The sequence below is a fragment of the Rhodnius prolixus genome, unplaced genomic scaffold, assembly GCF_049639745.1.
Source record: "Rhodnius prolixus isolate KJV_2025 unplaced genomic scaffold, Rpr scaffold_4, whole genome shotgun sequence".
In the NCBI taxonomy this organism is placed as follows: Eukaryota; Metazoa; Arthropoda; class Insecta; order Hemiptera; family Reduviidae; genus Rhodnius; species Rhodnius prolixus.
In genome coordinates, this window is record NW_027411614.1 from 49,054,732 (window position 1) to 49,080,649 (window position 25,918).

At 33.2% G+C, this 25,918-nt stretch overlaps 5 protein-coding genes across 10 annotated transcripts in view; 4 read left to right on the forward strand and 1 right to left on the reverse strand.

Moving 5' to 3' along the window:
* Nucleotides 1-8,260, forward strand: part of Phlpp (PH domain leucine-rich repeat protein phosphatase) — a 119,270-nt gene extending 111,010 nt beyond the window's left edge. For 3 of the 6 annotated variants that reach the window (XM_074132425.1, XM_074132428.1, XM_074132427.1), the window contains 13 exons: nt 594-851; nt 1,622-1,807; nt 1,899-2,061; nt 2,152-2,282; nt 2,369-2,524; nt 3,804-3,995; nt 4,089-4,263; nt 4,355-4,470; nt 4,703-4,895; nt 4,980-5,105; nt 5,200-5,339; nt 6,079-6,309; nt 7,831-8,260. In XM_074132425.1, the coding sequence (XP_073988526.1) occupies nt 594-851; nt 1,622-1,807; nt 1,899-2,061; nt 2,152-2,282; nt 2,369-2,524; nt 3,804-3,995; nt 4,089-4,263; nt 4,355-4,470; nt 4,703-4,895; nt 4,980-5,105; nt 5,200-5,339; nt 6,079-6,309; nt 7,831-8,044 (2,281 nt within the window). In that variant the 3' untranslated portion in view covers nt 8,045-8,260. The remainder of the gene's footprint in view (nt 1-593; nt 852-1,621; nt 1,808-1,898; nt 2,062-2,151; nt 2,283-2,368; nt 2,525-3,803; nt 3,996-4,088; nt 4,264-4,354; nt 4,471-4,702; nt 4,896-4,979; nt 5,106-5,199; nt 5,340-6,078; nt 6,310-7,830) is intronic. The other 3 variants (XR_012459763.1, XR_012459764.1, XM_074132426.1) reach the window with 3 other exon arrangements.
* Nucleotides 8,261-9,190: 930 nt separating this feature from the next.
* LOC141456441 (xylosyl- and glucuronyltransferase LARGE1-like) lies at nt 9,191-11,587 on the reverse strand. Its single transcript, XM_074132454.1, has one exon. It carries the CDS (start codon nt 11,516-11,518, stop codon nt 9,380-9,382), a length of 2,139 nt encoding a protein of 712 aa, XP_073988555.1. The 5' UTR covers nt 11,519-11,587; the 3' UTR covers nt 9,191-9,379.
* Nucleotides 11,588-11,793: 206 nt separating this feature from the next.
* On the forward strand, nt 11,794-13,766 carry LOC141456453 (uncharacterized). Its single transcript, XM_074132480.1, has 4 exons — nt 11,794-11,923; nt 12,045-12,264; nt 12,391-12,570; nt 13,164-13,766. The coding sequence occupies exons 2-4, from the start codon at nt 12,096-12,098 to the stop codon at nt 13,565-13,567; spliced, it is 753 nt and encodes a 250-aa protein (XP_073988581.1). The 5' UTR covers nt 11,794-11,923; nt 12,045-12,095; the 3' UTR covers nt 13,568-13,766.
* A 2,266-nt stretch (nt 13,767-16,032) lies between these two features.
* LOC141456452 (DNA-3-methyladenine glycosylase-like) lies at nt 16,033-18,327 on the forward strand. The gene is made up of 3 exons (XM_074132479.1): nt 16,033-16,391; nt 16,805-16,984; nt 17,854-18,327. Exons 1-3 carry the CDS (start codon nt 16,202-16,204, stop codon nt 18,258-18,260), a joined length of 777 nt encoding a protein of 258 aa, XP_073988580.1. The 5' UTR covers nt 16,033-16,201; the 3' UTR covers nt 18,261-18,327.
* A 2,592-nt stretch (nt 18,328-20,919) lies between these two features.
* Nucleotides 20,920-25,918, forward strand: part of ome (dipeptidyl peptidase 4 omega) — a 742,318-nt gene continuing 737,319 nt past the window's right edge. The window contains exon 1 of the mRNA XM_074132448.1: nt 20,920-20,979. Coding sequence (XP_073988549.1) covers nt 20,935-20,979 — 45 coding nt within the window. The 5' untranslated portion in view covers nt 20,920-20,934. The remainder of the gene's footprint in view (nt 20,980-25,918) is intronic.

Sequence of the window (25,918 nt, forward strand, 5' to 3'; positions counted from 1 at the left end):
AGAGCAACTATCTTTTCATGTAGGGCAATAATTGTCCTGAAGGAAGCAGAACATTGCAACCAATTTCTTGATATCCGTTAACCTTTGAGCAAGCTAAACCACCTAGAGAAAGTAAAAATAAATGGGATTTAAAGCTGGTTTAAGGAAGATTAACCCAAAAATAGATGCGAATTATCTTATGACTTCGTTTTTTTTCTGTTTAGAGGGCGTCAGAATTGAATGAATCTGTGTACTGCGGTAAGGTGGCTTTTGAGATCCACTATTGCAGATTGTGGTTCGAAAAGAATGTAAAAACTTTCAGCTACCTCTGAGTAGAGTAACTTATTCCATGGATTAGGTCAACCTTAAATCCTGATTAAAAAAACAAAAAATTGAAGTAAAGAAACGTTAATACTTTCTGTTTGGTTGTTAGCTTAGAATTTCATCTTAACTAAATAGAAAGAAAGAGAAAATAAAAGGCGGAGATAAGTATGACGGGTAAGTCGGCTCAGCTCGGGGACCTAAATCAACACGGATGACTTTTGGCCGTTAATAAAGGTAATAAAGAAATATTGCCAACTAAAATTGATATATGACTGTTCTTGTTTTTGCAGTAACAAATTAACCAGTCTGCCGGATTGGCTAGGAGCATGTCACCATCTTCGCACGCTGTTCGCATCGCACAACCAGCTGGTCTCGTTGCCAGATCATCTCTTCTGCAGTGAACTCTCCTGTTTACAGACTTTACAATTAAGTTTTAATTCATTAAAATCTTTACCACAAGTTATCAGACACATTCCATTGCAACAGCTCTTTCTGCAAAGCAACAATATATCAACACTGCCTGATCATTTTTTTCTCGCTACATCTAGGTAATTTTGTTTGTTTGTTTCTTTCTTTTGAACAATTAATCGCTATAGCATTGGAAAACGGGTGGAAATTAAAGAGCACTAATGCCAAAACAATTAAATCATGGATAACATCGAAAATTTAAATCAAAAGTAAAACTCTGAATTTAATTAGAAACTAGTTTATTGAGAATGTTTAGGTGATCTTATCGAGCTGGATAATTATTATCTATTAGCCAGAGGGAATGGTTTTGCGCAAAGATCTTGTTCGGGTAGATGACAATGATCTGACCTCCCTCTTATCTTCAAAATCAGATCTAGATCAAGTCCATGCATTTGTTTAGGACGAAAAATTTTAGAAAGATTTGAAGTTAGAACTTGTGCGTTTTTTTAGTTTTCGAGATCTCTCTCTCTCTCTCTCTCTCTCTCTCTTTCTTTTACTTAAATGCGCGCACCCAAGCGCACTAAAAAAACTGTTTTTTTCGGATTCAGTGGACCTCAAATTACACATTTCATTTGTAAGTTTAATATAAAAATTTGACATGTTGGTTTTCCACTCATAAAAGGTAATAAGAATGTAAAAAATTATCGAAAATAACAAAGATTTTGCAAATTGTGGTTCAAAGTCACGTAAAATCAATCCTCTTTGAATACGCTTATCCACTGATATGGGTTCGAACATTTTTAATTCGCTCACTTGATTTGTTTGATTGTTTTTACGTAATGAAATGATGCTTATTAATTGGACCTAATGGTGCTTAAGCGTTGTCTAATCTGTTTTTTTTTTTTTTCAGATTAAGAATACTGAACTTGAGTAAAAATAACTTGGGAGAATTACCTACATCAATCAGTGATGGACATCAACTTGAAAGACTGTATCTTACATGTAACCAACTCTCAGATATTCATATACTCACAAGGTTTACAAATCTCCGAGTTTTACATGTGGCCTATAATCTCTGCAATCAGTTACCAAATCTGTAATTTAATTTAATTTTTATTATTATTTTTTATTGCATAAACTTGAGTTTAAATTAAAAACAAAACAAAAAAAAAACTGCTGATCCACAGTTGCGTTGGTTCATGGCCTGACATGGAGGAACTCGTACTATCTGGCAATCGACTGGACAGACTACCGGGTAACATTGCACAATGGCAACATCTCCGAGTTCTTCGACTGCACAACAATCAGCTCATGGCTTGTCCCAGTTTAGCTGCATCCACATCTCTTAAAGTAAGAGCATTTTTTTTGTTTTTTAATTTGGATATAATCAAGAATATTCCTAGGGGTTAGAAAATTTACCTTAAACAATTACCATTTTAGGTATTAGATCTGTCACATAACAATTTGGACAAAGTTAACCTTGTATCTCTAGTACCTAAACAACTACAATTTCTGGATTTATCTGGCAATTCTAGACTTCAAGTTGATGCAAGACAATTTCAGGATTACAAGTAAGAAAATAAAAATTTTATTCATTTTGAATTTGGTTTTCAAAATACATTAAATTATTGAACAACCATCGTTATCCTTTTTTAAGGACCCAAAGAAAGATTAGCTTAGTTGATGTTTCTGGTCAGAATAGAGATTCTTTGCCGACTGGGCGTAGTAATCACGATTCAGGCCATTCGCATGCTCAGGACAGCAACAGTCCTTGGGTGCTTGGATTTTCTGAAACGCCCGGCCACAGAGAGAAGTAAGTATTATTTTTAGTAAGTGATTTTTTCTTTTTTTCCCTATAATTTTTGATTTTACTAAAAAATTCATTAGACTTGTGGAAAGAAATTTGACTTTCACTCGATTGTAGGAGCCGCTCATAGGCCCGAGGAAATGGTGCTATTGCCTCACGCTTAAGAGACTTATGATTTAATTTATAAAATTGAGAAAAGTCTTGAACCTTTTTCAGTGGTGCGTAAAGTGTTCTATAGATATTCATTATATTGCCCATCACCAGACATAGAGCTGTAAGGTGCTTCTATGGACGGAAAATCTAAAGCTTGCTAGTTCTAGATTCGCGTTGGAGTGAAGTGCAATATCTACTGGACTAATCCCTTCCCTGAGAAAATGTCCCGTGTATTTTCTTTTAATATGTACCATTTAAAGAAAAAGATTGTTAGATGTAAAGAGAGAACACTGTCCAAAAGTATGCAACCACTGAAAAGGCAGGACAATATTGACTACAACGCTTTAAATTAAAATATCTCCATATTTCAAATTAACCGCCGGACCAAAGTTATAGAATTACCGTTTAATGTCAATAGGAGAGGAAAAATATATGAATAAATATCAAAATAGAAGCAGCTGTATTCATCTATTGCTGCAAGCCTATATTTAGGTGAGAAAATCTCTAGGCATCAGTAAGTAGATATTTGGAGAGGTTACTTTCCACTTCTCTCTGTGCAGTCACAAATTTAAGTGAAGACCCGCCCCATCTATAGAATTAATCAAGCATGGTTAAACTTTTTCAAGGAATTCAGCAGTATTATTGATTTTATTTTAACTCAACTTTCATGTTGATTTAACCGTTTTTTTTTATTTTTTATTTTTAAATAGTTTTATTATCATTGCAATACAAATATAAATTTTAATTCCATGCATCACTGGTAATAACAATGTAAGGAGGTTATAGGTGTTACCTTTTGAATTGGTTTATCCAGTGTTAAATTTCTTTTTCCGGAATTTCTGCAATGTGAGTTGATCTTAAGGTTCTTTTTTCTTAAAAAAAAAAAAAAAAAGGTGTAACTATAGAACTTTATTGATCGCATTCTATTAAATTGTAAATATTGTTGGAGATGACTGTTTCTGTCTCCACTATGATCTAATTATAAGGTTTGTATAAAAGTAACAATTAATATCTCAAATAATTAAAAAGTGAAAACTAGTTACAATGGAAAAAACTTAAACTTGGCTAATTAACTTTACAGATTAAAATTAATCTTTAAATGTTCCTCTCGAAATATTGCTTATTTTTACAGATTATGCATTTCTCAGTTAAGACTTACCAGCTTTTGCAGTACAGAAGCATTGCTAGGATTGTTTGATTCCGGTAATAATACCGAATTGCCACAAATTCTGGCACAATCAATTCCACGGATTTTGTTAGAGGAACGAACTGTAAAGGAAACTGCAAATGAATATATGAAATATACACTGTTGGCTGCACATAGGTTAGAAGGATTGCTTTATTTTATTAGTTTAGTACAGTTGTGTTTATTTTAGAAAATGGTTATTAAACAACCATTTCAATAATGAATTTGCAGAGAACTAAAGGAAAAAGGTCAGCGTGTAGGCGTCTGCGCAATGGTTTGTCACATTTGCAGTGAACGAGGTCCAGTTGCTAGAAAAAGAACTCTTAGAATAGCTACGGTTGGTGAAGCAAAAGCAGTTTTGTACAGAGGCGATTCATCATTAACACTTGCTCATGTACCTACTCAGGTTAATGGTTATTAATAATTTGCATAAGTTAATCCATTGATAACTATTCTAATAATAGAAATGGTTTTCTCTTTTACTTATTTTTGAACAGATGACCAGAAGTCAGATAGGCAACAGTGCCATGTTTCCGCTAGTTGTTCCAGATCCACATGTAACAGAATTAACATTAAAAGATAGCGATGAATTCTTGATAATGGCCAATAAAAGGTGAGATGATGCATAAACTGTGCCCGTACTGTCAGTCATACATATATCAAAAAATAATTCCTTTTACTTAAATTTGAATTTACTTTATCGTGCAAAAATAATTATAAGTAATGTTTAAACTAACCTGCTACCTACTAACTTCAAACCTACTACAACTCTAGTAAAAATAATAATTTGGAAAAAATTATATTAGATGCAGAAAGTAGTTTCTCATCAATCTTTTGTTCTTTAGACTGTGGGAAGTAGTTAGTCCTGAAGATGCTGTAGCAGAAGTTCGCAATGTAGAAGATCCAGTTTTAGCGTCCAAAAGGTTACAAGATCTAGCTCAGAGCTACGGTTGTGAAGATAATCTGTCCATAATGATAGTGAGGCTGGGCCAATCCCAGCAAGATCTGCTCATGCGCGAGCTTAGTTATACTCTGCAGGTATGCACATTAATTATACTTTTCTTTTTCTTTTTTTTATTCGTTGAAATGTTTAACTGAAAAATATGATTATATGAACCCCAGGCTAATGACAATAACTGTTGGTGCCATGGTGACAGGTCATCTCCAAGTGGACAGAGCGATCAGGCCAGCTGTGGGAAAACCAGTTCTCGAGAAACCAACTACAGGCACTATGTAAATCAAGACAGGGTATATATTTATCATACTATTGTATTTAGCTAACCGTTCTTGTTATAATGAAAATAGACTGTTAAATTTTTTTGTTTGTCCATATCTTTTCCAGAAGGATGTACTGGTGGACAGTCGACCTAACTTTCAGTCAGTGTTAATGAGAGAGAATGGTATCAGGAAAATGCATTCACGTTTAATGCATCCTGTTGATGGTGGACATTCTGCTGAATTTGAAGAATCAGCCTCTGAACGGTTTGTAATGAACGTTTATAAAATGAACAATTATTTACTGAATGTCTAGGTTTGCTGCATTAATTTCATAAATTCCATTAACTTGTTGCATTTTTGAACTGCAAATAAGAGCTGTAGAATCATAGTCAAAATTCCAGCTACCGTAGCTAATAGGAGTAATCGGTAATCTTTTTAATGCTGCACGGTCGTGAGTCAGTTCTCAACCTTTAGGTGTTTTCCTTTAATAAAATAATTATTTGCAATTGTATAAAAATGTGGGGTAAATTAATAAGACAGCATAAACATAAGTTTATAAATGTTTCTTTGTGAAATTGAAAGGAAAATCTCTCTTCTGAGCAAGTTTTTGTCTTAGTAGCGTGGATCATATGTTAACTTACAGCACCAAAGTAATTGCCAAGAAACAGTAAATGGTTAAGTAAAAATACCATCATCTCATTAATTGATTATTTCGTTTTCTTTAAAGCAGTTCATCTCTGCTTTGCCGATGTCCAAGGTTGTTACAAATTATTCCCCAACACTCCACCAAATTTCTTTAAACTTTGGGTCATTTCTTTAAGCTCCTGCCATTGTTATTTGATCATTGCAGTGCAAACTAGTACAGAATGCAAAGTTCAAAGTTCTTTACATACAATTTGTATATAATAATTTTCGGCGTTAGATGTACCCCTTCTATTTTCTTTAAAAAGACAATGTATGAAAAGAAATGTCTTGTTACATTACAAATGTCTTGTTCGTTCAGGTCAGGTGGCCATCTGTCGGAGGAACAGTTCCGTTGTTGGGAGTACATGTTGGAGCGTAACACACAGATGCTTTTTGACAAGGAACTGGACACACTTTCCAGAGGTTTCGCTAGGCGATCCATGCCTCAAAGGCCTAGCGCTATCGGAATGTGGCCAACTCGAACTAAAAGCAGTCCACATTTAAACAGTACTACTCCCCCAACACCCACAGATTCAACGTTCTTCTCCAGGTTGTTACTCTTACTATCATTAATGAAGAACATTCTTTGATTTTCCAAAGTACACGAAGAGATTGGATAAGCATTTTTACCTAAAGGAAAATTAATATTTTTTTATTTTATTTTTGGATTGCCTTTAATTTGTTGAATTTCTTTAGATTAGGTTCTCTTACGCTTTTGGGAAAGTAGCTTGTACTTCTTAAAGAAAGTCGAGCGTCGAAGGTTTCGTTTTTCGTGTTTGTTTTATTTCTAATGACAGGGTAATGTATACTACGGTTTTATTTGGATCTATTGTCTCCTGATGCAAGTGAGATGTCTCGACCTGCAGCAAACACTGGGGATAATACAACTCACTGGGTTCCCTGGGGTAGTTATAGCTGAAGTGTAAGCGGCAGTTAGGAATGAACACTTTTAGGAGCCTTTAAACGTCCACCCTAATTATTCCGAAGAAAGCTCCTTAAAGAGGGTTCTAGATAGGTTGTTATTCCTCTCCCTAGGCAGTATTCTTACGCGCCTCTAACTCTTGATAATCAATTTCTAGGGAAATTGTGTAGTCGAGATAACCAGATACCTCGGGCTTGGCCCAAATTTGATATTGAGTAAATTGAGAATCTAATGAGATATTGGTCCTCTGCCATAGGATACCCTTCTAATATTCCGCTCATAATCCTGTTTATTTCTAAGATGACAAATTAATCTATACATAATCTTGCTAGAGTTCATTCGAGAAAACTAAAATTTAATTCCAGTCAAAGGATAAGTTTTTAAAAATAAAAACTTGTCAAGTATTGAAATCAAGATATTTTCAAAACCTGTCTTATGAAGTATCTGTCCTGTGTGAGCGTAAAATTCTAATGAGGTTTCTAATTCTTTGACTATAAATTAAAGTATCTGTATCACGTGTAGTCATCTGAAAATGTTATTTTTATATTGACAATATAACAATCGATGACTATATTTGCTAAAATATCCCAATAAACTTAATGAATTACGTTCATTTTTATCGTTTAAATTTCCTTGCTTTGGCTGAAGTTTACCTAACTTGAGCGGTACTCTTCAAATTTTGTGTGCTCTCTTAGAAGAATCTATGACGGCATCTGAACATAATTTTTTTTTGCAGATATTAACTACTGAATTCAAGTTGTTTAACAGAATACTATTTAACATTACTCAAAACTGCACGATATCCGCTGAAGTTGAACGATAAACTGCTTTATTTAAATTGTCCTTCTCTGGGTTGAGCTCCCGAGTTATGGGAAAAAACCTTAGGTTCTTGGGGGAATTTTAAAGCAAGCATATTTTTCTTGTAAATTTTAATTAATTGCATTAACTAGCAAATCAACTGCTTTGTCCATCAGAGTATGTACTGAATATTTTTATAATCAACAAAAAAAGTAGTATTGATCTAACACAAAAATTATAATAATAGTAGTAGCGAAATAAAATATTAATAAATAAAGTAACAATAAAAGTAATAAGTAAGTAAAGTAGGTTAGATAGATTATAACTCATCTCTTCCAATTTTGTTTTTAGGTCATTTGGTAGCTCCAGATCTCTGCAATCTAAATTTGGTTCACGTTCTGAAATGGGTGGTCCGAACGCAGCCTATTTTGGCAGTGTCCAACGTCTTCTACCATATCATATTGATTATGATTACTCCATTATCAAGGAGAGAAGTGAGACGGACTCTTTGGAAAATAATGATCGAATGTCCAAATATTGGGATGTAGCTACCACTGAATTATGATATCTCAATATTGAAGTAATACTTGTAATAAACCATATATTTTTTTTTAATGTACAGATATAGCTTATATCTTGTAAATTGTAGGTAACTGTTATTTTACTTACTTCCTTGTAAATATTTATTGTGTACATTTGTAATTTGTTCTCTTTTTCTTTTTTTTTTACTTAATTATTTGTGAATATGTAGGAGAAGCATTAAATTTTTTACATAAAATTACTTTGATTTTCCTTTATTACTTTAGAACAACTAAGATTCCCTATTGAATCCACATGTTGGCTGGGAGGGATAAAGCGCTATACTGTCTAAAGTCGAAGCAGTTTCTAACTAGAAAGCATCAATCTAGGGAAAAATGGAGTACCAGATTTCATTCCATTAATTCAAGCAGTCTTCCACAAATCGGACTACTGAAAGACACCTAAGCTCTTCCTAAAGTCTTTAGGAAAGACAACTGTTGCTACCTTCTAGATCCTGAACACCTCACAACATAAACCAACATAAATAAATGGCTCTTTCCCTTTTCTCTGGAGCTGAGAAACGTCCATAAAAGCCATCATATCACACATTTGCGAATACCATCGCCATGTACTTCCGTGAAGTTGATTACACTTTATTTCTGGCTGCTAGACAGGCTATGGACCAGAGACGCAGCAGATAGGGCACCTGTTTGCAGAGACTAATACTTCTTCCTTCTCATAGTCTGAAAGCATTGCTTCTTAGACTAGAATTTAAGAATGACATTCTTGGTAGAATTTAAGTTTTATTCAGCTTATGTCTTAATGTGGGAACTATAACAACAATGCCTACACTAACGAAATTCTCCGGATGCGATACGAATATATTCGAATAATCGAAAGTATGCAGAATAAGAACCAATTTCTTCTCTCTACAACTGGGATTTTAAGACTACCATTACTCGTTTGGAGAAGTGTATTTGTAGTTTCCTATTTCTCAAGACACGAGGATATTGATTTTCTAGGAGCTTAAGCTTGGTTACAATAATCGAGCAAGAAAGGATCAGCGGCTAGGTGGAGAGAGGGAGACCTCTCGGTTTTCTAGACAGATGATTGAATGCTTTCTGTCGCTGTATTGCAGGACCGTGTCGTAAGAAGGTATGTGTGAATCTTTTCAGATATGTTAAGAAGCAACCTCTTGAGAAAACATTTATTACGTAAGTACACCATTCAAATTGACGAAAATACAAAATTTCTACACTTTTACAATCTATTATAAATTGAAAAATTCAACATTAAACATTTAAAATAGAAATTAATACATTTTTAAAAGAAGTATTTACACAATATATACACTCAAAAATAAATAAATAATAAATCAATATTAGCTACCTTCTGTCTCAAAAATTCTAGAATACCTATGTTCAAGATCTTTTACAAATTCATTTTTAAGTATTTTCAAACATTTTCTATACTGCGCAGAGCCACGGAATTTAGCAATATCAAAACTAGGAGCATGTGGCATGTGTATAATGAATGCGTTTGGTAGTACAACAAATGTATATCCTTGCGCTTCTAATTCCATTACATGTGAAACTTTATTCCAACCGAATCCCACAAAACGTGTATCATATTCGGGAACAAAACTTTTTCTGACAACTATGTACGGCTCATAGTCTGGCTCCCATTGAACTTTGTAAGCTTTGGTAGCTGAACGCCATTTTACATAATTTGTTGGTGCATGACCTTTTGCCCATACGTGGTAACGGAATGTAAATAAGGTACCCATATCAAGCATTCTTATAAGTTCTGCTTTGCTTCGAGGAAAAGTGGTTCTGTAGCGTTGTGTTTCAAATGCTGGAACTATAAGGGCTTTTTTTGAAGATTCCAAATCTGAAGATTGTATCGATTTCTTAAGATAACTATAAAGGCCAAACATTGGCAAAAAGTCTATATCAGTAAGAAAGGCATAAGGGGTGTTAACTTGTTGTAAAGCTACATTTCTTAAAAAATTCACTGGATAAAAGTTGCCCTCTTTGTAAACAATATGGTAGCCTATATCCTTTCTACTGTTTAACACTTCAGAGCTTAATGCATAACTAAGAAATTGTTGTGCTTCTGTGTCTGACATATAAAGGGTCAAAGATATCGGACCATCCCAATGTTTGGACATCATTTCCACCATCTGAAGGCGATCCATTGACAGCTGTGCGACAAGTGTAACATCGTTACCTTCTGGACTGGGCTCGTAATCGTAATGAACAAAGTACAGATGAGTACGGTAATTGTTTAGTCTAGCTCTTCGAAATTCATAACAAGGGTCCTCTTCGTTCAGCTTACTGAGTTCACGTTCTTTCTTTGAAGATCTTGAATAATTACAGCTAAATAATTCACGCCTAAGCAGATTGCCATCGTATTCAAGAAATGTCAGATATAAGTTTCTAAAGAATTCCACATGTTTATTTTTGACTTTTAATTTTTTTGGAGAATTCCAATGAATCACTTTCAAGTCTGTAACTTCTGAATAACAAAGTTCTGAACGAGTATTGTCACTTAATTGTACATTCCATTGGCAAGGCAGATTGTACACTAGATAAGGGTGTTGTTTAATTATAGCGTTGAATATATCTTGATCTGCCAGTGATGTCGTATAATGAGTCATCAGATCTCTTTCAGCAATTTGTCTCCAAAGCTGACCCCAACCAATTGCTCTTAGTAAATGCAGTTCCAACAGAATGACACCTGTGTTATAACCACGTCCCAGAGCCGGCCATGGACGATGTTTCTTCCACAATTTACCAAGGTACCAATCACTTTGGTTTTCTACTAAACCAATACTCTGTTTGTGCTTAAATTTTGAAAATATTTTCCACAATTCAGCAATGTTTGTGGCAAAAGTAATGTCTGTGTCCAGAACAATTGCTCGTTTTAAAGTATCTGGCAATATTTTCGGTAGAGTAAGTTTCATTAAACCATACACACCTGAATAATGTTTGTTTGGTATCCAGGAGACATCATTTATTACGTTATCTGCTAGATAAAACTGAACTTCAACTTGTGGCACTGTCCAAGTAGTGAAAAGAGTCTGCAATATTACTTGTGCCACAGAATCAGTAATCATGTGGAAGAATAGTGGGTTCTTTCTGTAAAAAAGTATAGATTTAATAAGAGTGACAACAGATCTACTGGAATTATATCCAGCGCAAACAATAGCTATGTGAATCACTTCACATTTTGGTACTTCTTCTTCCTGAGTTGGGCAAGGAAGGCTTGTTTTTTTCTCTGCTTGCTGGAATGTAGTCGAATAAAAGTCATGTTCATTACTAACAGATACATTGTTATTCCTCATTGCAGCAACCAAATGGTTTTGAGAAATGCTGAGCTGTCTTCGTAGAAGTTGATTTTGTTCTTCCATTTCACGTACCCTCCCTGCCAAACGTGCTTCGCGACCATTGAATCCAAGCATATTATTATGTCCATGATGGTAGAAGGAGGAATAATAAAAGAGAAAGAAAGTGATCATAACGCCTAGTAGAAAACAAGCTATCCTGTGTCTAAAAACAACACCGGGTAATCCATTTCGAGTACGACGGCGAGCTATAATGAAAGTAATTTGAAAAAGAACTTAAAAAATACCTTCCTTTCTATACATTGCAATTATACATTCAACTGAGGACGATACTAAAATAAAATGCGAAAATCCATTAAGTGTACTTAAATCTCGAATAAAACATAAACCTTGTTTTGACAACCGAACTTCCACAAACATTCCTACTCTACAACTTTCTTGGCCATCATAATTCCTAAAACAAGAAGGTTACACTATGGTTGTCGACTAAAAACAACTGACAGAAAGTTGTTTAGGTCTGTTTCTGTGGGACGCTAAGATGGATAATTGGCAACAAAGATACTTTACATTTGAATAATGGTATTCTAATCAGTTTATTATCAATGGTGTACTAATAATTTTGAAACTACAGATCTGAAGTCAAGTCTTTCATTTTCTTGATAGTACATTTGAATAAGCTAATTTATGTTTTCAATTTCAGAATAAAACAATATAAAAAAGAGTGATATATTCATAAAATGTATAAAACAAAATGTCGAATACACAAGAAGAACATTTGCAAACCAGTGAACATTTGATAAACAGTGGTAGCGTAGTTCAATCAAATTGGACAAGATTACTACATTCAGATTATGATGTACCTTGTTTTACTTTGGCGAGGAATTTGCTTGGCCTCCATTTGTGTCGCCGTCTTGATACAGGTAAATCAGTTTCATTCCAAATCAATTTTACCTATTGAAATTAGCACCTAATTGGTTGTTATATTCTTTTGAATTTATTGTGATCACGAAAGCAAAACTAAAAATGATACCTATTTTAATTTGTAGGAGAAATCGTGAAGGGTATTATTGTAGAAACAGAGTGTTATCCTGGAGGTGATGACAAAGCTTCACAATCATTTGGTGGCAAGAAAACTGAACGAAACGCTCCTATGTACATGAGCCCAGGAACTGCATATGTTTATCTGACATATGGAATGTACTTCTGCTTCAATATCTCTTCACAAGGCAAACGTCAATTTCGTTTTCCTTTTTCTTCTAATAATTTTAGTTCTGTTTTGTTTCAAGTTTGCAACCGGTACTAATACATTCTTTTCTTTTGAAGTTTGGTAAGTTTAGAAAACTATACCTATAATTCATTTCGATGAGCCTCAGATTTTGATGATATTCAGAAGTTAATTTAGTAATTCTTGATAATTTTCTATTCTACTGCAGTCGAGAACAAAAAGAGAAGCACTTTTTTGCCTCGAGAAAACAATTTTTAAACTTTTTCTATCATGTTTTGTTTATTTAGCTTTAACTTTAAATCTTTTATAGTTTACTTATGAATGTGATGAAGCGGTTTGGGTGGAGAAATTAAATAAACCTTACATTTTCTTAACGTTACAATGATATGTTGCTTCCTTTTCGTTTGATTCAAAATGTTTTTCAGTCATAAATTTCTTATTAAAAGGAATAAATAGAATAGGTGATAGTCAAATAATAATATTCTCCCTTAGTTTTCCCTTTACTGAACGATATTTTTTTTTTTAACGAAAGATATAAAATAATTGTTAATTTTTCATTTATAATTTATTAAATTAATGCAGTTTTAATTGCAGGCGCTGGTGCCGCCGTCTTGATTAGAGCTGTTGAACCTCTCTATGGAATTCAGGCAATGAGAAAAAATCGTGGAGAAAGCTACCGTGGAAAGAGTAACAACGTACACAAAAAGAAATCCTTTACAGCTTTGAATTTATGCAGTGGACCTTCGAAACTCTGTATGAGTTATGCAATCGATAAATCATTAAATAAAGAAGATATGGTAAAATCAACAAAACTTTGGGTTGAACGTCCGTTAGATTCAGAATTTGAGTACAAAAATCATGCTATTGTATCATGTTCTCGGATTGGTATTGACTCGGTTGGCCAAGAATGGTCAGCAAAACCTTTTCGCTTTTACATACATGGAAATCCATATGTAAGCAGGCGGGATAAGAAAGCAGAACAGAATATCTTTGCATAGACTTTTACATTTGCTATGTAAATTAGCTTGTTTTATATTTTTATCGTTTAAATAAATTTTTGTTTTTGATTTTTCAAATAAACTTGAATAATTGCTTCTTTCAGATAAACAAAATAGTTTACCTTCAAAAATGCAGTATTTTGAATCTGTATTAGAAGTTTAGCGAGTAATAATAATTTATGATAATTATTAAGTAAAATTTTGTTTTAATTACCTACTAAATTTATAAAGTTTTATGATTTTAATTTCTGTTACTTTAAGAAAGAATAAGTATTGCAATCGTTTAAATTTCAAATTCAGATTTCTTTGATAATAATTCACGTTTTAAGATCAACGTGAGGGAATGTTGTTAAGTTTGTAAGATTTAGTAATAGGTCTAACTTCTCTCTCCTTTCTTGAAGTTCTACGGCATTGATACAACTCAAGCTCTCAGCTTCCAAAAATATTTCTTTAAAAAAAAAATTGCCCCTGGTAGTTGAAGTGGAAATTGTATCTTATTGTGAATACATATCAATTTTATGGAAAATTTTACCAGCTAGCGATCATAACTGACTTGTGGGTTCTTGGGAGTGTTTATATCCGTATCTGTAAAATGTTTAAAACACCCTCCACCTGCGTAAATTTGAAGAAATGCATTTGCAAATTGTAGTCGTAAGTGCTCAAGAAATCTATTCCTTTTTCTTATGTGTACTGCTGTAAGAGAAGCCCCTACACATTTATCAAGTAAACATATTAGCGATGATGCTGTGTAGTGTGTACGTTTTATATAGGCTGCGAGTCCAAATGATGTAGAACCCAACAATAAGCTTAAAATTTTGGTGAAAATTTTAAAGGAAACTACTTAAATAAGGTTTTCAGGTCGTCTTCAGGCGGCCACCCTGTTAGCCATTCGGTTGACTAGTGTAGGATTTCAGTTATTTCATTTGAAGATGTAGATTTGCGGCTTGTTTTTTGTTATCTATTGTGCAGTGAGGGGCATTCCAATTCTTCGGATACGATATTTGTACCGATACATTTCAGCATTGTCTATTCGCTCCTTAGCTTTTAGTTTTTTTACGGAAGAAGGAATATTAGGAAGGCACAGTCCAGAGAAAGATGACCTCGTTGGTCCTGTTAATGGATACACGGCTAATAACCGTGGATTGAAGTTTTACAAAAGTTGTGACTTTTTTTCAACATTAAAAATGTTTTTTAAGAGGGTGATTTGGCAAAAAGGTAAGTCGGCACTTGAAGTGGTTTGCAGAGGTGGTGGTGAATGAAACCCACATATAAAAGTTGTCTTCTTTCATAATTCATAAAAAGAAACACCACTTTCAATGCTTCGACGTTTTAGTGAAAGTTGGTGTTTTATTTTTAACTGTTACTTTGGTCGTGAGAATGTAGTCTTTTCACTCTTTTTTACAGTTCTTAAATTTATTCAATTCTTTATACAGCCTTACTTTTTAAGTTTTTCTGTAATTCATGTAGATGTAATTAGAAACTACATATAAATAGATCACCTGGCAAAAGGTAATGTGGGGGTTACAATCTCATTGTTGAAGTTAAGCAAAGAATAAGTTAGTTTTTTACCAATTTTTTTTTTTAAATGGAGGGGGATGACTTTAGAGAATGACTTAAGAATAATTGATTTATCGCCTTGTACAAACAAGATTTCATAAAATCTTTATTTACTTATCAGGATCCACTCTCGTACAATTTGTCAGTCTTTCAAAAACTGTTCCAATAATGTTATTTTATTTAACAATGAGATGACGTTCTTTTTTTAAACCTAGAGCTGTAAAATAAATGAACGGTGGATACATTACCATCAAGATTTTCATGGCCCCAAAGGGGATTGATTTTTGTTTTTTCTTTCTTTATTAAAAACAACCATGTTTCATCGAAGAACAAACTTGTGCCTTATTTATGCACGCTCATTTTAGTAAAACTTACAAATTTTGTTGTTTTTACATCCTAGTATTTTGCAATCAATCTCCTGGACATAAATAAGAAGGGTGTTTACACCCATTCTATTTCCGATAATAAACTAAACAAGAGAATCTACCTACACCATCTGTGAGATGTTCTTCAGGTAGTCAAATCTATTGATTATTTAATTAATTACCTATTATTTAATACGTTGAAAGTAATAAAAAAACGTACGAAATAATTTAAATCTTTCCCTTTTATATTTTATTACCATTTCTAATGATGCAGTTGTTTATTGTGTACTGTGTTATGGCTAAAGCCCTTATTAATGTACATACATATTACACACACACAAAGTAAACACAATGACATTTTAAATTGCTGGGGATATGAATATGGGGACTAATTCTAACTTAGAAAAACAGTAAAATCTGAAATTAAGAGCGCTTTTTTGACAAGATTGATATGTACTTAGCAATATTTAGTTCTCAGTTTTTTCGCTAGATCGCAATGATCTGTAAAATTTATGTTTTTCAATACAAAAGCCCATCACTACTAACGCTATCATAGCAGCATAACCTTAACCTTCCTGACTGTTTCCATTGTAAATAATAGGACGTTTGTACGATAATACATTAGTAGTAATTGTGCATTAAACTTCTTGATAATAATTCAAACGAAATTTTAGTATGGTGAATGTGACCGTTAGATAGTGTTGTCACTATAATGGAATTGAATGCTCAGCTCACCGTGTCTGATGTACCAAATGAAGATTTGGACCGTCAAGAAGAAACGATTAACCATATTAGTGCAAAGAGTGGGTATACGAGACTTCTATATGCTGATTATGATGTTCCTTGCTTGGAATTAGCTAAGAATTTACTTGGTTATCAACTTTGCCGGCGACTTGATACAGGTAATTTCTTGTTTTTATAGCTACATAGTAAATGTAAATGAATATGGCAAGTTTATGCTATTTGCTCAGCTTGAGATAACAAAACGAATAATTAATTTCATTCTTCTCTAACCAACTTCTTTGTTGGGGGTCTATTTTAAGAATGCCTGATACTGAGTATAAATTCAACTCAATCAAATAGTTACACAAGTAGCAGTACTTTTACATTAAAGAATTATTTAGCTGGTCATGTAATCTCATAGTAATTTGTATAACCGTTAGTTTACGGTTTCCGTTTATAGGTTTTTTTCAGCGAAGAATATCTAGCATAAACATGTTGCTGGTAATGATTGTTCTCAAGTTATTGCAGAGAATCTGAGAGCTGTGAGTCACTTCTTTTTTTTTTATTTTTGAGAACATAATACACATTCTAGGTGAAGTGGTAAAAGGAATAATAGTAGAAACGGAATGTTATCTTGGAGGCGATGATAAAGGGTCTCATTCATTTAATGGCAAGAAAACTGAAAGGAATGCTGCAATGTTCATGAGTCCTGGCACGGCCTATGTGTATTCAACTTTTGGAATGTATTTCTGTTTCAATATTTCATCAAAAGGTACACTCTTTTATTCTTATTATATAAAGGTCCCATATCAGAATTAATTATTATATGCATATTTATTGTTATTAATTATGTCTTAATTTAATAAAAATAATGTTCAACTTGTTCAATGTACACCGAAATATTTGTCTTTATCAAAAAATTGAAACCAGGACATCTGAAAAGAAATTAAACACAAAAAAAATCTTCCGTTTAGTTCGTTTTTTTAAATTTTTGTCCTAAGAATATATCCCGAACAAAACAGTGAATGCCACACATTCACAGCCCAGGCTGTCACCCAACCAGTATTAACTTGGCCCGTCATTCTGTTGTAGGTAGTACTCTACGTGGTAAGAACATCGGATTGGTGAAAGTTTTAGTTCAGAAACTCTAGTTTTTCAATTGTTAATGAACAGAAGCGGGTTGAATCGAAGTGTGAAGAATGACATAATTCCAGGAGTGGCAATCAACAATCAGTTTTTAAGAAATTTTAAGACCAAAAAATTATTTGTATAAAACAAACAGTAAAACTAAAAATAACCACTCGGCAAGTCATTAATCTGACTTAGATCAAAATTAACGCCGTTCTTTTTACAAGATGCTACGAATGTCATTTTCCCTTTTTTTGTTGTATTTGTGGGACTAATTGGGTGTTTTATATTTTCTTGGCAAAGTAACTACTGAAGAGAATTTAGAAAGTTATTCGGAACAATAGCTGTTAATTATATTGAGGTAATAGAATGTTGCAGTCCTATAGCTGAAAGCGCCTTTCAGAGTTTCGTTTATAACTAAAATGCCGCTGCAAAAGCATTTTTCAACAAAAAAAAATTTGTGAACGACATATCCCGCAGAATATCTAAAATTATTACTTTTTTTCCTCACAGGAGAGGGTGCTGCAGTCTTACTCAGAGCATTGGAACCTAGTTTTGGATTGGAAACTATGAAGAAAATTAGAGAACAGAATCATCGAGGCAAGAAAAGTGTTGCTAAAAAGAAAAAACTTTTAACTGAATTAGATCTTTGTAGTGGTCCATCAAAATTGTGCATAAGTTTTGCTATTGACAAGTCGCTCAACAAAGAAGATATGGTCAACTCTCAGAAACTTTGGGTTGAACGGCCTGTTTTAGATTTATCATCTGATGGTAGAAATCAGGCGATTGTAGCTTGTGCTCGTATTGGTATTGATTCTGCTGGAAGAGAATGGGCTAGTAAACCACTCAGGTTTTATTTAAATGGCAATCCTTATGTAAGCAGGCGTGATAAGGAAGCAGAACAAGCAATTTCTTTTTAATATATCTTAAAAAATATGTTAAACTATTTTATTGTGTTTTTTAAAATAAACTTTGCACTTTTGTGAATTCTTAAATTTCCATTCAAGTTATACCAAATTGCATTCAACTCAATACAGGTTAGCCTTATTAAGAAAAGCATCAAAGTTGCAGTAGATTTTAAAGAATATTAGAAAGATTATATTAACAACATTCTACAGCTACTTCTTACTGATTTCATACTTTTACGTGCCAATTTCTAAAAATTCAGCCTTTCTATTAAAATACTACAACAATGATGTTTGTCCAGTTTAATGTGAAAAACATTTCTTATAAATATGAAAATTATTAATCTACAATGCAAAGCGTATTTCCTAAGCAGTTGGAAAGAGTTCAAAATTAAGTAACCTTCGTCTTGACTACATTTTGTTCCTAGAGAAGAGTCCTTTGTATTTATTCAATTCTTCAAGAAAAAAATTTTCATTGAAATCAGAAAAAAAAGATCATTAAAATTACAAGAAATGGTGGGCTATGGCAGGGGTCGGCAACCTCTTTTAAGTAGAGAGCCATTTCTCCTTAAATAATTTTAATAAATCTTACCAAGAGCCGCAATGATGATAGAGTAAATAAACTCTGTAGATCATTTGTATTCACAAATTATTATTTTATAATATTTAATAACATTTAAATGTTTTAACACTGTCCAGTAGGACAGTGGTAAAAGGGTTGATCGTCAAAAACTGCACGAAAAAGCGTAACATTGAAAAACACCCAACTTTGACTATTTTATATATTTATTTTCACATCTATTGCAAAGTAAATTGGTAAACAAATAAATAATAACTAAACCTTTATTCGCATGAAAATGTCTTTTATAATTACGAACTGTATTTTAATATAATTCTATTCAATTTCAAACCAAATTTCAATTTAAAATTCTTTTTGAAAGAATATCTTTACTTTAATAAATGAAATTTTCATTTTTTTTAATAAAATTGAAATATACAATTTATTTTGGACAGGCAGAAGAGTCACAAAATTTGGATAAAGGAGCCGCATGCGGCTCGCGAGCCGCTGGTTGCCGACCCCTGGGCTATGGTAAAGTAGAAACCGTGGTAAAATGGAGAATTGAAATTTGAAGAAAGCTACAATCTTAAAAATTAGTTTGCAATACTGCCACTAGATAGCAGAAACTTGCGCGCAAAGCAAAAATTTGTTCAAAATATTTTCTTTTAATACGAATCTGCTGTTTCTCTTGTCTAATTAAAGTACAAAAAACCTAAAATCTATCTACATCTTTATCTAATACTCTCCTATTACAATATTAGCATATATTACGTCTTGAAAGTACATTTCTTAGATAATATTTCGATTGTCAAATTTTCAATATTTTAGTTTTCTAAGAAAATATGTGTTTTGAAGTTCCCAGAGACTGAAAAAGAGATTTTAGAGAAGGGTCTCGGTGTGCATCTTAAAATGAAAAGTCACCAGTCTTGGGAATGAAACTCCATTACTTAGACTGTTCTCAACAGGACACTCGGTAGTAACTTATCGACTAAAATCCCTTGAAACGAATGTACCAATTAGTTGGTTCTTTGAATGGATTTTTTTCATTTTGTTGTGACACTAGCTCTATGATTTCTTTTTTCCTTCGTATTAAACGCACATCGGTCTTAACTTCAGTTTGAATACTTTTGACTAGGGGAATTTCTTTTAGTTTAGAGGTGGCAAAGAGGGTAGGCTTCCCACTACTGTGTTTTTTGGTGGAAAATATTTTGTCTATTTAATTGGTAGAAACTTATGTCTGAATATACGAGTATGTTAGAAAACGTAACCAAAACAGTGTAAAAAGTAAAAGTCAAACACTCCACTCATTTCAAATTCAATTATTATTAGATTTCGTTAAAAATGCTTGAATTTGGGCCATACTACATCTTTTAACTTTCTAATGATGCATGAAAATCCGAAACTTTTTGTAAATAAAGATAAAAGATAAAAAACAGTGGTAAAATTTTATGAAATAACCTGAGAATTTGTACCATGACAACATGAACATGAAACTCAGCGACCCGAGCTGCATTTTGTGGTGGGGGTCTGGCCAGCAAATCAAGTATTAGATAGATAGCTTAGTCTGTGGAAGACGGGTATTTTATGATTAACTTGTGCATTATAGTAGTAGCCATTACATGCAACGGATCCCGAAAGCAAGGCGGATACAGCTGTTTAATTTCCCCGAGAATAATGAGAAATACATTTAAATATTCTTATACCAAATGTTCACTGTATAAAATTTGGGTACAAAATAACTTGTGTCTCCAAACGCACGATTATTCCGCAACTTTTCCCCATCTTGTTGTAATTTACAAAAAAGGTTCTGGCAAGAAATTTGAAAAATATTACTCTATTGTGACTGCAATATTAGAGGTATCAATCACCATGGGTCAGGCTACGCAAATGATATAAGCACACTACTCTCCTGATTACAGCTATCATAATTTTGAGACGGATCGATCAATGAGCGGTGGAGTTAGTAAATGAACTGAATTTCACTCAACTAGAAATAGACGAAAGAATGGCACAATTTTCTCTATGTATGTTATAAGTGGGCCAGATTAGTGGCAAGGTGCTGACAGTGCAGCTGAGACCTGTGAGTCGGCCAGTTATTCCTTTGAGTTAGTGCAACCAGCTGCGGTCGATATGGAGACGCTAGCATCTTTTCAAGAGATGCAAACTGAAGAAACGGTCAGTCTTTTTAGTATCTTATCTTTAAGAAATTAAACAATCAATCCGTTGAGCAAAAAGTAATTACTCTTTAGCGATTTCACTCGCTATGTTGTGGTCGATTCCCATAGTGTTAACCAAACTTACCAAAATTCCAAGTTTGCAGCTATTTTTCTTTTCGATTTGAGGGATTTCACAATAAAATACTTTTTCTTAAATCAATTTTTTTTTAAATTCAGGGAACTAAAAACGTGTACTTCTAATCGAAATTTGATACAACCGCATAATTCGTTTCAAAGGAACACAGTTTAAGTAAAATTTGCCTAACACAATAAATTATGTAACCACAATAGTATGCTTATAATATTTGTATCTTTAATTCTAAACAAATTTTTAAATCAGGTGTGTCAACTAGTGAGAAAAACTAAAAGTGCTACTTGCAGTGTTTTTTAAATTGTGAGATATTATTGTATGCATGATAGCTGAAAACTGAAATTCTAATAAACTGTCCTATTTTAAGAATTAATTGATATCTATCATAAATTAATAGTAATCATTTCTAAATTCAGCATTTTTAGTACTGCAACTCCCGACAGGTTATCGACACTAAATTCCAAAGTCAACTTTCAAGATTTATTGGTTCTATTGTCTGAATTTAAACGATTTTTACAAAAGGAGGTTAGCAACGTCAAAATCAAATTGTTCATTAAAATGTTATCCTTCAATGGTTTGCGTGCTAATTTTTTCCATTTTTTGTATTAAATGTTTATTTTTCTTAATTCCCTTTAGGTAGCAGTATCGTGCATTATACGTATCAGAGAGGCAATGTAGAACAGAGAGATTAAATCCATTTTTAGAAGAAAATTTAGATACTAAAAGAATGATGGTTTGGTTTTTCGACCTTTATTAATTGATAATTATTGGGAATTTTGAGGTGCTGTCAATAAAATTTTGTAGACAAAATTCTTTTTCCTTACCGACGTTTCATTGCCATCTTCAGGTTATTACAAATTTGCTGAGTTGTATGTTTAGCTACATCATCTTGACTGTCTCAACAATCCGCAAGATTGCTGTACTTTCTTTTAGAACTTAGATAAACTGTAACAGCTTCCATAACTAACTTGTCTTCTCCATTGTGGGTGACCTTCGGTATTCCTTCATTTTTGGTTTTCACCAGTATTTTGTAAAACTCATATTTATGTAGAAATGTTCGCCTCTCTACTTTTCTGGAGGCGGCATTCGAACAGTGAACTCCCCCAACAATAATTCAATTGTCACCATCCAAGTTGACATTCGAATGGTTTTTACCTGTTACTTTGTTGCCCTGTATTCCTGTGACAAGCTAAACCATTGTTTTTTTTCATTGCAAGGGTACTTTCAATAACAAAACAAAATAATTTACATTTTGTTTGCTTTGTAAACTTTGATATTTACTACACTTATTTTTGGCAAAAATACTTTCAATCATTCATTGCTAGACATTGTGCTTGCTGCAGCGGGATTACTTAGCCCTGTTCTATAATCCATATTCACGTCAAAGTTGCCTACACTACAGATCTGTCCTTATTATAGCTTGTACAGGGAAGAAGACGTACAACTACTTAGGAACACCTATCCTAATCGCACATGACGTTCTCTGGCGGCAATTACTGCAATTTTAAATTTACAAATTTCGGCCAAAACTCTAGTAAAAGTATTTTAACAACCTGTTATCATGGCTGTAAGAGGTAGTATTTGCGATCGTATTGTACGGCAAGATTAGTATATTGAGATAGCGCTGAGATTATCCGTATTGATGTCCCCAGAGTCCAAAAATTGGTATAATATAAACCTTCTGGCACTCCAGTGGGACCTGATGGAAAGCCAACGATCAATATTCTTCAGCCGGGAACACAGCTTTAGTCAGTGATTTTGGTCCACTTGATTCAGTAATCTATGAAAAAGATTTCGAGATTTTTACATGAATCTTTTTCCAGGATTATGGTATAAGTAGACATCCCTTTAAAGCTTTATTTCGACACGTTGTGCGATATTACCATCGGAGAACATTAAGTGGGAATTGAATATGGTGCTCGGGACTAACCGCAATTCATCTCTTCAATCATTTGCAGTTCTACTTCCTGTAACTGCTCGAAAGAGTCGTTTAGAATTCCGATTTTATCGTATTTCCGTTCAGAGGTCCTCAGAGTGCAAGCGACTGACCGTCTAAGAAGTGTCAGCGTAACTACAAAAGATATCTAGTGTAGGTATCACCAATCAATCTGAAAATGAGCTTTTGGACAAAATCATCCAGCCGGAAATGCCAGTTATCTTAATCGATTTTTCAGTTCGTTGAGATTTTCTCAAAAGTTGCCTTCATTTGAAATATTCTCCCGGGAAACTTTGAGTAAGCACACTGCAGGTCGAGGGGATGTAAATGAGCTTTCTTCAAGGCTCCCATTTCAAGTAAATGCACTGATAAGGACTTATCACCTATTCAATATTATCTCCTTAAACAAAAACTTTCTGAAAAAGAAGTAAACTGTAATGCTTGTTTAGATGACAAAAGATTCACAAATCAGCAAGTATACTGCATTTCATTAATACCTCAGTAATGTCACTTAATATTAATACTTTATAAAAAGTTATCAGTGTTGTTCTAATGCGTATATTTTGCATTGATTACTTTTACTACCTTTTGGGCTTTAACGTTCACTTTTGAACCATTTTCTCATGTTTTCGCAGTGCTGGATAATACCGCTAATTTTATCAGTTGCGGCAGGCTTGTTTTTTTTTGTGAATTTTTGACTTGTTTCAAATTTTTATCCATTACCAGAGGCTAAATAATCAATTTGGTATTGAGAATTCGACTAAAACTTTGATTCCATCTCACACATTTTTTTTGAGTCATTATTAAAAATAAATTAGTGAGTGTCAAGCAACATGTTAGCTAACTCCTCTCCAACAGCATCGAGACCCCCCCAAAGGCAGATCTATAAAAAATTCCGAATCGAATGACAACTCATTCATGAAAATCGATTCACGCGTTTAGGCGCTACGTTGTTTATAAAAATGGTTACAATAACATCAACAAAAAGAACATATTCTTATATTTTTGGCAAAGTTTTTCTCAAAACCTATTTGACCTACGCTGTTGTGAAAAATTATCTCTTATAAACTAAGATATGCATTTTATTGTAAAGAGAATTTGGGAATTTTATCTTCTATGAAAAAAGAAGAAAACATTATCACAGTTGGATTATAGGCTTTTTCGTGCAGTTTCTGACGATCAACTCTTCCAGCCGGATAGATTTAATAATGATTAAATATTACAACAAATCAGTTTAAAGAAATTTGGTCAACCGCGAGTGCCTTTTTGATAGGTTCTTGACATTGAATTCGTTTTTGAAACTTTTAATGTGAACTTTTTGAAGTGAAATACTTTTTAGGACAAGTTTTAAGTTCAAACAAATTTATTTACGTAAACTGAGGCAAGAGAAGGTCGTGTGAGTGATCACTTGATTTTTTGCCTCTTTTAAAGACCAACTACTTATAGTAAAACTTCGGAAAAGTTAATGTAAGCTTGAATTAGAGAAAGTGTGTGAGATCTGTGAACATTGTTGTAGGTTTTTAGGGTTATGTATAAGGCTAAAAGTGAAATGAAACGTGGCATAACAGAGAAGTATGTCGGTAATAAAGTAAACTGCAGGGCGCCACAAGCTGTCATGCGAGAGCAAGATGACTACAAACTAAAAGCCTTGAGAGAGACGTACACAATAGCAGTTCGTTAGCAGATATATCCGTTGATGTAGAAAGGTGAACCAGTGTTAGCCTTTCAGTGAAAGTGCAAACGTCTTCATCTAGTGTGCGCCTTCGCCATATTCTACAAAATGGAACAAGACATCACTTTCCAACCGCTCAACTTGGAATCCAGGGTTCGTCAAACATTTTCTCTTATTGTCTCACACAACTTCTCTACCTTTTGTGGGGGGCGATTTTACGTTCTTCAAAATTATATAAAATACGTCCTTAATTACTGCAAAACAAAAAATATACATACATAACTTTCACAATTCATTAAATCAACAGTTTATAACAAGCTTTAACCTTCCCACAAATGTGAACGGCTTAAGTTAACTAGGTTATAAGGTTATTAAAAAGTCAAGAATAAAAATAATTCAGGTTAAAGTATAAACATGTTCCCATTTTACTAAATAACAAAATTGAATTTTTAAAATTAAAAGTGGAGACACTTCTTAATTTTCAAATTTCAATTTTTGTAATTTTCTTGTTTTTGACTAGTTCGAGTGAAACGTAAAAGAGTAATACTTATTGGTTGATTGAAAAAACTCAATACTAATCTGAGATTTTGTCGGAAGATGTGATTTATTTGTTCTGTAATTTCTCTGTAGTAAGGTTTATTAATGATATTTCTATATTTATATATTATTTGATGCTGGCCTTCAATAAGATTTAGCTTTGACAGCTTATTGAGTGACTCGCCTCAGAAAAAATCTTTAATCTTCCTACAATCAGTACATTAACATCTTCTAATTTAGAATTTTTTTTTTTTTTTAATTTAAGGCGTACTAACATCTATTGGCGCCTGGAGATTTCTCAGTGCACTAGCGGTACTCGGAAATATGTTTCAAAGTCAGTGAGAGTTGCCATCATATCGAAACAAAACGTTATGCCATGTATTATCGCCAGAAAAGACTTCATGATTATGAAAGACGGTTAGGTGATTACCAGTAGCTCACTCTGCCTTGAAGTCGCTACAGTTTTTAAAATAATCTACAGTTTATTAATAAAACTGGTTTCTTGTATTTATATTTATTTTTTGCTATTTATTAGTTGAAGGTTAATCTAGTTTCTAAGTAGTTGTTTTTAAAAAGAATACCTTTCTATTGTCAAAAATAACTTGACAGCCTATTAGTGTGTGCTACAGTACTCACGAGTAATAATATACATAGGCTATGAT

Coding starts and splice junctions, on each gene's coding strand:
- LOC141456441 (XM_074132454.1), bottom strand. CDS start 11,518: ATGATCACTTTCTTTCTCTTTTATTATTCCTCCTTCTACCATCATGGA.
- LOC141456453 (XM_074132480.1), top strand. CDS start 12,096: ATGTCGAATACACAAGAAGAACATTTGCAAACCAGTGAACATTTGATA. Junction 12,265..12,390: donor GTGTCGCCGTCTTGATACAG/GTAAATCAGTTT, acceptor TTTAATTTGTAG/GAGAAATCGTGAAGGGTATT. Junction 12,571..13,163: donor CTTCAATATCTCTTCACAAG/GCAAACGTCAAT, acceptor TTTTAATTGCAG/GCGCTGGTGCCGCCGTCTTG.
- LOC141456452 (XM_074132479.1), top strand. CDS start 16,202: ATGGAATTGAATGCTCAGCTCACCGTGTCTGATGTACCAAATGAAGAT. Junction 16,392..16,804: donor TTGCCGGCGACTTGATACAG/GTAATTTCTTGT, acceptor TACACATTCTAG/GTGAAGTGGTAAAAGGAATA. Junction 16,985..17,853: donor TTTCAATATTTCATCAAAAG/GTACACTCTTTT, acceptor TTTTCCTCACAG/GAGAGGGTGCTGCAGTCTTA.